The 14,000-nt window shown below is 30.8% G+C and overlaps 1 protein-coding gene across 2 annotated transcripts in view; it reads left to right on the forward strand.

Moving 5' to 3' along the window:
• The window catches only part of magi3a (membrane associated guanylate kinase, WW and PDZ domain containing 3a), a 232,992-nt gene that overhangs the window by 147,135 nt on the left and 71,857 nt on the right, over positions 1-14,000 (forward strand). For both annotated transcript variants that reach the window (XM_061902945.1, XM_061902944.1), the window contains exon 3: positions 3,563-3,682. In XM_061902945.1, the coding sequence (XP_061758929.1) occupies positions 3,563-3,682 (120 nt within the window). The remainder of the gene's footprint in view (positions 1-3,562; positions 3,683-14,000) is intronic.

A 14,000-nucleotide genomic window follows, 5' to 3' on the forward strand; every position in this document is an offset into this window, starting at 1 on the left:
TGCTGCTAAGTGGCCGATAGCGTTTACCAACCCAACGACAACAACAACAACAACTTGACCGCACTTCTCCCAATCTCCGTGGGCCAGAATCCAAACATTCCCTGCGTGGTCTGAGCGGTCTGACTAGTGACTGCAGCAGAAGGATGGACGTTGGCAAGGTGGAGAAACAGCAGAATGAGGACATTCGTCACAAAGTTGACTTCCCTGGCAAGTGTGCAGGACTGCTGATTGCAGCAAGGAACGGTGCTAAGTCTTGAAGGAGCAACAATGAGACCACTTTTTAGCAGCATTGTTGTTTCATGAAAGCACGTCTAAAAGCGTGCGAGAAACACCATTTTTTATTTCAACTCCACCTCCAACTTTTCCTCCTTCAAAAGCGCACTAAAAGAACACCTCCAGGAAACTTCAACCCGTGACTAACACCCTCCCCCATTTACATCCCACATCCCCGGATTGCAAATAATGTAAATAATTCAATTCAATTTAGTCAAGTTTTCCCACTTAAAATGATGACAGAGGTCTGTAATTTTCATCATAGGTACACTTCAACTGTGAGAGACAGAATGTAAAAAAAAATCCAGGAATACACATTGTAGGAATTTTAAAGAATTTGTTTGTGAAATTATGGTGGAAAATAAGTATTTGGTCAACCAATCAAAGCTCTCACTGATGGAAGGAGGTTTTGGCTCAAAATCTCACGATACATGGCCCCATTCATTCTTTCCTTAACACGGATCAATCGTCCTGTCCCCTTAGCAGAAAAACAGCCCCAAAGCATGATGTTTCCACCCCCATGCTTCACAGTAGGTGTGGTGTTCTTGGGATGCAACTTAGTATTCTTCTTCCTCCAAACACCACGAGTTGAGTTTATGCCAAAAAGTTCTATTTTGGTTTCATCTGATCACATGACATTCTCCCAATCCTCTGCTGTATCATCCATGTATCCTTTTTGGTATAAACTCAACTCGTCGTGTTTGTTCAGGGGATTTTAAAATCCCTATACTTAAGACACAATAACACTACTACACTATACTGTATAATATACTATCTATACTTCAGACATAACACTACTTCTATAGTATAGTATATTATACACTATACTTTATAGTTATACACTATAGTGTATAATATACTATATAGTATATTGTACACTATAGTGTATAATATACTATACTATACTTACGGCACAATAACACTGCTACACTATACTGTATACTGTACAATATAATGTACTGTACTTTAAGCCCAAATAACACTACTACATTCTACTGCATAATATACTATACTGTACTTCAGACACAATAAAACTACTACACTATATTGTATACTGTATAATATACTATACTGTACTTCAGACTCAATAACACTACTACACTATACTGTATAATATACTATACTGTACTTCAGGCAAAATAACACTACTACTATAGTATAGTACATTATACACTATACTGTATAATTATACACACTACTGTATAATTATACACTATACTGTATAAAATACTATACTATACTTAAGACACAATAACACTACTACACTATACTGTATACTATACTATACTGTACTTCAGACACAATAACGCTACTACTATAGTGTTGTATATTATACACTATAGTGAATAATTATACACTATACTGTATCATTTACCATACTAAATTTCAGACACAATAATAACTACTACTCTCTACTGTATACTGTACAATATAATGTACTGTACTTCAAGCCCAAATCACACTACTACATTCTGCTGCGTAACATACTATACTGTACTTCAGACACAATAACACTACTACACTATATTGTATACTGTATAATATACTATACTGTACTTCAGGCACAATAACATTACTACACTATACTGTATAATATACTATACTGTACTTCAGACACAATAACACTACTACTATAGTATAATATATTATACAGTATAGTGTATAATTATACACTATACTGTATACTATACTATACTAAAGACACAATAACACTGCTACACTATACTGTATACTGTACTATACTGTATTTCAGATGCAATAACACTACTCCTTTCTACTATATAATGTATGATGTACTGTACTGCAAGCCCAAATAACACTACTACATTCTACTGCATAATATACTATACTGTACTTAAGACACAATAACACTACTGCACTATATTGTATACTGTATAATATACTATACTGTACTTCAGACTCAATAACACTACGACACTACACTGTATGATATACTATACTGTTGACACATTAACACTACTACACTCTACTGTATACTGTCTAGTATACTTGAATTCAGGCACAATAACACTACTACACTCTACTGAATACTGTATAATATACTGGACTTCAGGCACAATAACACTACTACACTCTACTGTATACTGTATAATATACTGTACTTCAGGCACAATAACACTACTACACTCTACTGTATACTGTGTAATATACTGTACTTTAGGCACAATAACACTGCTACACTCTACTTTATACTGTATAATATACTGTACTTCAGGCACAATAACACTACTACACTCTACTGTATACTGTGTAATATACTGTACTTTAGGCACAATAACACTGCTACACTCTACTTTATACTGTATAATATACTGTACTTCAGGCACAATAACACTACTACACTCTACTATATACTGTGTAATATACTGTACTTTAGGCACAATAACATTGCTGCACTCTACTTTATACTGTATAATATACTATACTGTACTTTTGACACAATAATACTACTACACTCTACTGTATACCATATAATATACTGTACTGTAGTCATTGCTACTCTTTGTGACTGAAGTACAGTATATTATATTATACAGTATAGTGTTGTAGTGTTATTGTCTTAAGTATATTATAGTATATTACAAAGTATACAGTAGAGTGTAGTAGTGTTATTGTGCCTGATTTTCTGTACATTATATTATACAGTATACAGTAGAGTTTAGTAATGGTATTGTGTCTGAAGTACAGTATTGGATATTATACAGTATACAGTAGAGTGTAGTAGTGTTATTGTGCCTGAAGTTCAGTATATTGTACAGTATACAGTAGAGTGTAGTAGTGTTATTGTGCCTGAAGTGCAGTATGTTATACAGTAGAGTGTAGTAGTGTAATTGTGCCTGAAGTAGAGTATACAGTACAGTACAGTATGTAGTACGGTGGAGTACTGTTTTCCAAATACCGTCATATAGCCTTGCTCTTCAGGAAATTTTAAAATCCCCTGAAAAGCAGGGAAACCGGCGAAACTGGCTTGTCGGGATGAAATAGCCTCTGTGTTTTTTCCTGACTTAACATATTTATATATATATATGTATATATGTATAGACACCTCAGTGTCATATATGTTTGTATTTCACCAATACTAACTGTAAGCATGCTATCGTTAGCACAATACTTTTTTTTTTTTTTTCCAGCTCATTTGTCTCCTATGTTTTGTCACGTGACACTATCTGGCCAGCCTGCTAACTGTTAGCATTTCAGCTGAGCTTGTCACGTTTAACTGTGACTTTCCTTGGGGGAGGTCACACGCTGAAGGTGTGTTTGTTGGCAGGTACCACCCGGCAGCCCAGAGAGGGGGAAGTTCCTGGTGTGGATTACAACTTTATCAGCGTGGAAGAGTTTTGCAAACTGGAAGAATGTGGACTCCTGCTGGAGAGTGGAACCTATGACGGTATTTGGCAAACACAACTACACCATACTACATACTGTATACTGTAATGTATACTTTACTGTATACTGTATAATATACTATACTTCAGCCACAATAACACTACTACACTCTACTGTATAATGTACTGTCCTTCAGGCACAATAACACTGTGATGCATCTTTGAAATTAATACTTACAGTATGATGAAAATATATAAATATTACATGTTATAATGAATGTTACTACATTACATATATACTTAAAATATGATGAAAATATGTAAATACATGTTATTATGAATGTTAACACTACATATATACTTACAGCATGATGAAAATATGTAAATATTACATGTTATTTTGATTGTTACTAGATACTACATATGTACTTTCAGTATGATGAAAATATGGAAATATTACATGTTATTATAAATGTTACTACATTTCAAATATACTTAAAATATGATGAAAATATGTAAATACATGTTATAATGATTGTTAACACTACATATATACTTACAGCATGATGAGACTATGTAAATATTACATGTTATTTATATTGTTACTAGATACTACATATGTACTTTCGGTATGATGAAAATATGTAAATATTAAATGTTATAATGAATGTTACTACATTACATATATACTTAAAATATGATGAAAATATGTAAATACATGTTATTAGGAATGTTAACACTACATATATACTTACAGCATGATGAAAATATGTAAATATTACATGTTATTTTGATTGTTACTAGATACTACATATGTACTTTCAGTATGATGAAAATATGGAAATATTACATGTTATTATAAATGTTACTACATTTCAAATATACTTAAAATATGATGAAAATATGTAAATACATGTTATAATGATTGTTAACACTACATATATACTTACAGCATGATGAGACTATGTAAATATTACATGTTATTTATATTGTTACTAGATACTACATATGTACTTTCGGTATGATGAAAATATGTAAATATTAAATGTTATAATGAATGTTACTACATTACATATATACTTAAAATATGATGAAAATATGTAAATACATGTTATTATGAATGTTAACACTACATATATACTTACAGCATGATGAGAATTTGTAAATATTACATGTTATTTTGATTGTTACTAGATACTACATATGTGCTTTCAGTATGATGAAAATATGTAAATATTACATTTTATTTTGATTGGTACTAGATACTACGTATGTGCTTTCAGTATGATGAAAATATGTAAATATTACATGTTTTTATGAATATTACTACATTACGTATATACTCACAGTATGATGGAAATATGTAAATATTACATATTGTGGATGTTAGTTACTACATCACATATATACATACAGTATGATGAAAATATGTAAATATGACATGTTATTATGAATGTTACTACATGACATATATACTTACAGCATGATGAAAATATGTAAATAGTATGTTATTATGAATGTTACTACATTACATATATACTTAAAATATGATAAAATTGTGTAAATACATGTTATTATGAATGTTAATACTACATATATACTTACAATATGATAAAAATATGTAAATATTTAATGTTATTATGAATGTTACTACATTACATATATACTTACACTATGTTGAAAATATGTAAATATTAAATGTTATTATCAATGTTAGTACTTTACATAATATACTTAAAATATAATAACAAATATGCAAATAAATGTTATTATGCATGTTAATACTACATATTTACTTACAGTATGATGAAAATATGTAAATATTACATGTTATTATGAATGTTACTAGATACTACATATATACTTACAGTATGATGAAAATATGTTACTACTACATGTTATTATGAATGTTACTACATTACATATATACTTAAAATATATTGAAATATGTAAATATATGTTATTATGAATGTTAATACTACATATATACTCACAGTATAATTAATATATGTAAATATGACGTGTTATTATGAATGTTACTACATTACATATATACTCACAGTATGATGAAAATATGTAAATTTTACATGTCATTATACATTACATATGTACTTACAGTATGATGAAAATATGTAAATATTACATGTTATTATAAATGTTACTAGATACTACATATATACTTTCAGTATGATGAAAATATGTAAATATTAAATGTTATTATGAATGTTATTACATGACAAAAATACTTAAATCGTGATGAAAATATGTAAATATGATATATAATTTTTAATGTTACTGCATGACATTTATACTTATAGTATGATGACAATGTGTAAATATTACATGTTATTATGAATGTTACTACATTACGTATATACGTAAAGTATGATGAAAACATTTAAATATTACATGTTATTATGAACGTTACTAGATACTACATCTATACTTACAGTGTGAATATAAGACCTGAATGGAGGTGTTTGGATTTTTTAAGAGCTTTTTATCGGTGGAATAGAGCGACTTCTATTAGCTCCATTTGTTAGATGACATTTGATAGAGTTTATTTGCGAATTAGAATACATACAATTTCATATATATATATATATATATATAGACATATATATATATATATATATAGGCAACATTACAAAAATGGCACTTCACTTGAAGGCAGATTTTTTTCAAGGTTCCATATTTCTTGTTGTAAGTATCAGTGTCAGGTAACACATCATGTTAGAGTAGTCAAGGTTGTCCCATCAGATCGCTGTCAAGTCCTGGTCTTCCCCAACGACTGTAAATGTGAAAGAAGACAAGTTCATTTGTTCCCAGGTGATTTGGTAATGTTGTTTGTTGGCAAGAACGCTCTCTGTCCCAGATGGGCCCCAGGTGAGCGGCCCTTCAACCTTGGACTCATAAAGCAGTCAGCGAGAGTCATGGAGTCGCCTGCCCTTCCCTCTATAATGCAGCGCAGCCATCCTTGTATTGACAAAACACACACACACATGCGCACACACACTCCCAGAGGTTTTGTTACAAACGTCCAGACTTCTGACCCCAGACTTGCCAAACATGCGCTGGAGGATAAAGTGCTGAATCAGCAGAAAAGAAAGCGCAAACAGTATTTATGATGTGTGGTCAAAGATGGAGTTTTGTTGGAGAGTCACAGAGAATCTTAATGTGATGATTGTTCTTTCAAAACTCCCTCGTCTATCACGACTAATTGGTTCCAGGCCTGACCCTGGTAAACCGATTCTTTCCAAGAAGGAATAATGTGACAATCTATACAAACATGCAGTATTTTCATCATAAATATAAACAAACATGCAGTATTTTCTTATATATATTAGGAATATGAAGTATGTTCATAATAAATCTATACAATCATGCAGTAGTTTCATGATAAATATGTTATCATGCAATATTTTCATTAAAGATCTATACAAATATGCAGTATGTTCATCATAAATATAAACAAACATGCAGTATTTTATATATATTAAGAAACATGAAGTATGTTCATAATAAATGTATACGATCATGCAGTAGTTTCATAATAAATACATATAAACATGCAGTATTTTCACAAAAAATCTATACAAACATTCAGTATTTTCATTTTAAACACAAACATGCAGTATGTTCATAATGAATCTATACACACATAAAGTAGTTTCATAATAAATCTATACAAACATGCAGTAGTTTAATATACAAATATACAAACATGCAGTAGTTTTATAATAAATATATAAAAACATGCAGCATTTTCATATACAATATATACAAACATGCAGTATTTTCATAGGCTATGCAAACATGCAGTAGTTTAATAATAGATCTATACAAACATGCAGTAGTTTCATAATAAATACATACGAACATGCAGTAGTTTCATAATGAATCTACAAACATGCAGTAGTTTTATAATAAATATATAAAAATATGCAGTATTTTCAAATTAAATATACACAAACATGCAGTATTTTCATAATAAATCCATACAAACATGTAGTAGTTTCATAATAAATATATACGAACATGCAGTAGTTTCATAATAAATATATACAAACCTGCAGTAGTTTCAAAATTAATATATAAAAACATGCAGTATTTTCATATAAAATATATACAAACATGCAGTAGCTTTATGATAAATCTATACGAACATGCAGTGGTTTAATAATGAATCTATACAAACATGCAGTAGTTTCATAAGGAATCTATACAACATAGAGTGGTTTCATAATAAATCTTCAAACATGCAGTAGTTTCATAATAAATATATAAAAACATGCAACATTTTAATATTAAAGTTATACAAGCATGCAGTATTTTCTTAAGATATACAAATATGCAGTAGTTTCATAATAAATCTATATGAACAAGCAGTAGTTTAATAATAAATCTGCAATTATGCAGTAGTTTCATAATAAATATAAAAAAACATGCTGTATTTTCATAATAAATACATACAAACATGCAGTACTTTCATAAGCTCTGCAAACATGCAGTAGTTTCATAATAAATCTATACATATATGTAGTAGTTTCATAATAAATATATACGAACATGCAGTAGTTTCATAATAAATCTAAAAACATGCAGTAGTTTCATAATAAATATATAAAAACATGCATTTTCATATTAAATATATACAAACATGCAGTGTTTTCATAAGCTCTACAAACATGCAGTAGTTTCTTAGTAAATATATACAAACATGGAGTAGTTTCATAACAAATCTATACAAACATGCAGTTTTTCATAATAAATCGATACAAACTTGCAGAATTTTCATAAATATATACAAATATGCAGTGGTTTCATAATAAATAGATACAAACATGCAGTATTTTCATAATAAATGTATGAAAACATTCAGTATTTTCATAATAAATGTATACAAACGTGTAGTATTTTTATAATAACAATATACAAACATGCAGTATTTTCACAAAAAATCTGTACAAAATTGCAGTATTTTCATAATAAATCCAGACAAACATGCAGTAGTTTCATAATAAATTTATAAAAACATGCTGTATTTTCACAATAAATATATAAAACATGCAGTATTAAAGTGCTAGCTTTTGGAGCTGTTTTAGCAACCGTTTACTCTAGAGTCAAATCACTTGGTATGTGACACTTGTTAACTGTTTAGCATGCCAACTTTAAACTGCTAACTTTTTTTGCTAACTTTACATTTTGTTCTCTAATTACACAGCCATACACCTTCAGTCATATAACTTTGTATGTGACACATGCTAACCATTAGCATTTTTATGACACTTGTTAACTGTTAGTATGCTAACCTTAGCATGCTAGCATGAGAACATTAAAATGCTAACTTTTTGAGCTCATTTTGCAACCGTTTAACCTGGAGTCATATAACTTGGTACGTGACAGTTAGTGTGCTAACGTTAGCATGCTAGCAAGCTAACGTAAGCATGCATACTTTTTCATCTAATTTTACACTTTTTTCTCTATTTCCGCAGCTATAACCCTAATAACAGACGTTTTACTTGAAATGTGACACATGCTAACTTTTATCATGTTAACGTTTAAACTCATGCTAATTTTTAGCATTTTAATGTAAGCATGGTAACATTTTAGGCTAGCTGTATAGCTCAATTTGTACAATTACACCTAAAACTCTCAGGTTCAGACACTCTGCGACATCTTAAAGGCCTACTGAAACCCACTACTACCGACCACGCAGTCTGATAGTTTATATATCAATGATGAAATATTAACATTGCAACACATGCCAATACGGCATTTTTAGTTTACTAAATTGCAATTTTAAATTTCGCGCAAAGTATCCTGTTGAAAAAGTCGCGGTATGATGACGTGTGCGCGTGACGTCACGGATTGTAGTGGACATTTTGTTACAGCCCGATCCCAGCTATAAGTCGTCTGCTTTGATCGCATAATTACACAGTATTCTGGACAGCTGTGTTGTTGAATCTTTTGCAATTTGTTCAGTTAATAATGGAGACGTAAAAGAAAAAAGATGTAGGTGGGAAGCAGTGTATTGCAGCTGCCTAAAGCAACACAAACACAGCCGGTGTTTTCTTGTTTACATTCCCGAAGGTGAAGCTTTACTATGGAACAGAGCGGTTAAGCGAACATGTTTCTCTACCACATGTCAACCGGCAGGTTTCGGTGAGAAAATTGTGGTAATAAGCCGGCTCTTACCGTAGACATGGGCGGAGCTTGCATCGTTCCACGTGCACCTGTCAAAGAGGCAGCTGCGGACCCTCTTGCCTTCTCTGACCGGCCGCCCCCGATCGTGGGATGCTTCCACCGTGGAGGAGGGGGAAAAAAAGCTCAGCCCGGCCCGACCGGCTACCTTCGCTTCGCCTCGTCTAGAAACGTGGCTTCCCTCAGAGACACTGGCGGTCACCACACCCGTAGCCACACCCCTCTGACTTTCAGGTACGACTATATAATCTCACTAAAACACTAGTAACACAATAAGCAGATAAGGGATTTTCCAGAATTATCCTAGGAAATATGTCCAATAACTGAATCGCTCCCACTGCCCTGTCTTTTTTTACATTATTTTATTTTATTAATTTTTTCTAGTCCTTCACTCTCCCTATCCTCATCCACAAATCTTTCATCCTCGCTCAAATTAATGGGGAAATTGTCGCTTTCTCGGTCCGAATCGCTCTCGCTGCTGGTGGCCATGATTGTAAACAATGTTCAGATGTGAGGAGCCCTACAACCCGTGATGTCACGCGCACGTCGTCTGCTACTTCCGGTACAGGCAAGGCTTTTGTATTAGCGACCAAAAGTTGCGAACTTTATTGTCAATGTTCTCTACTAAATCGTTTCAGCAAAAATATGGCAATATCGCAAAATGATCAAGTATGACACATAGAATGGACCTGCTATCCCCGTTTGAATAAGAAAATCTCATTTCAGTAGGCCTACCCCCAGCAGACCCATCAAAATTCCTGCAGGAATTGTCTAGTTATTATTATTATTGGATGCAATATTTTCATAGTTAGAGCATAAAAACATTTTAAAACCTTCTAAATAGTTAAATTTCATGCCAATGAGGTGAGTGACCCAGTGAGTGAACATAACCCAGTTTTTGGGTTCCTGGAACAACGTGTTCGGATGTGGTTATACATGTATTGTACTGATGTGAACCAGGTCATCAGCAATTCGTGCTGTATGAATTATTCATGAGAGAGGCGGAGCTGACATGGATTGCAATCATTCCGTATTAAAAAAAAAAAGAAAAAGACAGCAGGTGTTTGTCTTCAAACAAAAACCAAGACAAACTTTGCAACTCTGGCACCTTGTGCAGCAAATGTGAGAAATCTCAGCTCAATTCCCATAAATAGATTTTTAAATAATAGGGATGTACTCCTGTTTCTCAAGTCCCATTGGGATAACTTACCTGTTATTTTTTATGTCGTTTGTGCACACCTGGCGAGAAAGAGGAGTCTCACAAAGGTGGATTTCATCAAGTCCGTATAGTTAACGATAGTCGTCCAGAGAACAAGTCCCGGTTCTGTCTTTACAGCAGCAGGCGTTTTCTTGGCCTTCCAAAACGCCGCCAGAGTGATGTTTGCTGATGAGGCTTGATGTGTTGAAGTGCGATGTTATTTTTCCGCCCGGCGCAATGTGTGCAAAACATGTGACGCAAATGCCACGTGAAAAGTTTTCGTCTTTGAATACGATGAACTCAGGGGGACGTCCACAACCTCGTACGAGATTGGAGAAAAGGAGCGCTTGATATACTCACCCTAACTCGCCTACAGCACTGTACAGTTAATCTCACATCATTGGAGCATTATTTGTAATAAATATATACAAACATGCAGTAGTTTCATAATAAATATACACAAACATACAGTATTTTTATAATAAATATATACAAACATGCAGTATTTTCATAATAAATATATGCGAACATTCAGTATTTTCATAATAAATATGTACAAACACGCAGTATTTTCATAATAAATACAAACACAAATGCAGTATTTTCATAATAAATATATACAAACATGCAGTAGTTTTATCATATATATATACATATATATACAAAAATGCAGTATTTTCATAACACATCTATACAAACATGCAGTAGTTTCACAATAAATATATACAAACATGCAGTATTTTCTTAATAAATCTATACAAAAATGCAGTATTTTCATAATAAATCTATACAAGCATGCAGTATATTCATAATAAATCAATTCAAACATGCAGTAGTTTCATAATATTTTCATAATAAATTTAGACAAAGACGCAGTAGTTTCATAATAACTCTATACAAACATGCAGTATTTTCATAATAAATCTATACTAGCAAACAGTAGTTTCATAATAAATATATACAAACATGCAATAGTTTCATAATAAATCTATACTAGCAAGCAGTAGTTTCATAATAAATATATAAAAACATGCAGTATTTTCATAACCAATCTATACAAACATGCAGTATTTTCCTTACACATGTAAATACAAACATGCAGTATTTTCATAACCAATCTATACAAACATGCAGTATTTTCCTTACACATGTAAATACAAACATGCAGTATTTTCATGACAAATCTATACAAACATGCAGTATTTTCTTAACAAATCTATACAAACATGCAGTATTTTCTTAACAAATCTATACAGACACGCAATATTTTCGTAATAAATACAAACACAAATGCAGTATTTTCATAATAAATATATACAAACATGCAGTAGTTTTATCATATATATACATATATATACAAAAATGCAGTATTTTCATAACACATCTATACAAACATGCAGTAGTTTCACAATAAATATATACAAACATGCAGTATTTTCTTAATAAATCTATACAAAAATGCAGTATTTTCATAATAAATCTATACAAGCATGCAGTATATTCATAATAAATCAATTCAAACATGCAGTAGTTTCATAATATTTTCATAATAAATTTAGACAAAGACGCAGTAGTTTCATAATAACTCTATACAAACATGCAGTATTTTCATAATAAATCTATACTAGCAAACAGTAGTTTCATAATAAATATATACAAACATGCAATAGTTTCATAATAAATCTATACTAGCAAGCAGTAGTTTCATAATAAATATATAAAAACATGCAGTATTTTCATAACCAATCTATACAAACATGCAGTATTTTCCTTACACATGTAAATACAAACATGCAGTATTTTCATAACCAATCTATACAAACATGCAGTATTTTCCTTACACATGTAAATACAAACATGCAGTATTTTCATGACAAATCTATACAAACATGCAGTATTTTCTTAACAAATCTATACAAACATGCAGTATTTTCTTAACAAATCTATACAGACACGCAATATTTTCGTAATAAACATATAAAAACATGCAGTATTTTCATAACACATATATACAAACATGCAGTATTTTCATAACAAATCTATACAAACATGCGGTATTTTCATAACAAATCTACAAACAGGCAGTGCTTTTCATAATAAATATATAAAAACATGCAGTAGTTTCATAATATATTTATTTATATAAACATTTTCATAAGAAATATATACAAACATACAATATTGTCGTAATAAATATATAAAAACATGCAGTACTTTCATAAGACATATATACAAACATGCAGTATTTTCATAATAAATATATAAAAATATGCAGTAGTTGTATAATAATTATATAAAAACATGCAGTAGTTTCATAACAAATCTATACAGACACGCAATATGTTCGTAATAAATATATGCAAACATGCAGTAGTTTCATAACACGTATATACAAACATGCAGTATTTTCATAATAAATATATAAAAACATGCAGTAGTTTCATAATAAATATATAAAAACATGCAGTAGTTTCATAACAAATCCATACAGACACGCAATATGTTCGTAATAAATATATAAAAACATGCAGTAGTTTCTTAATAAATTTACAAACATGCAGTAGTTTCATAACAAATCTATACAGACACGCAATATGTTCGTAATAAATATATAAAAAAATGCAGTAGTTTCTTAATAAATTTACAAACATGCAGTAGTTTCATAACAAATCTATACAGACACGCAATATGTTCGTAATAAATATATAAAAACATGCAGTAGTTTCATAACAAATCTATACAGACACTCAATATGTTCGTAATAAATATATAAAAAAATGCAGTAGTTTCTTAATAAATTTACAAACATGCAGTAGTTTCATAATAAATATATAAAAACATGCAGTAGTTTCTTAATATATATTTCTATATAAACATTCAGTATTTTCATAACAAATCTATAAAGACACGCAATATTTTCGTAATAAATATATAAAAACGTGCAGTATTTTCATAACAAATCTATACAAACAGGCAGT

Source organism: Nerophis ophidion, linkage group LG06 (genome assembly GCF_033978795.1).
Source record: "Nerophis ophidion isolate RoL-2023_Sa linkage group LG06, RoL_Noph_v1.0, whole genome shotgun sequence".
NCBI classification, from domain to species: Eukaryota; Metazoa; Chordata; class Actinopteri; order Syngnathiformes; family Syngnathidae; genus Nerophis; species Nerophis ophidion.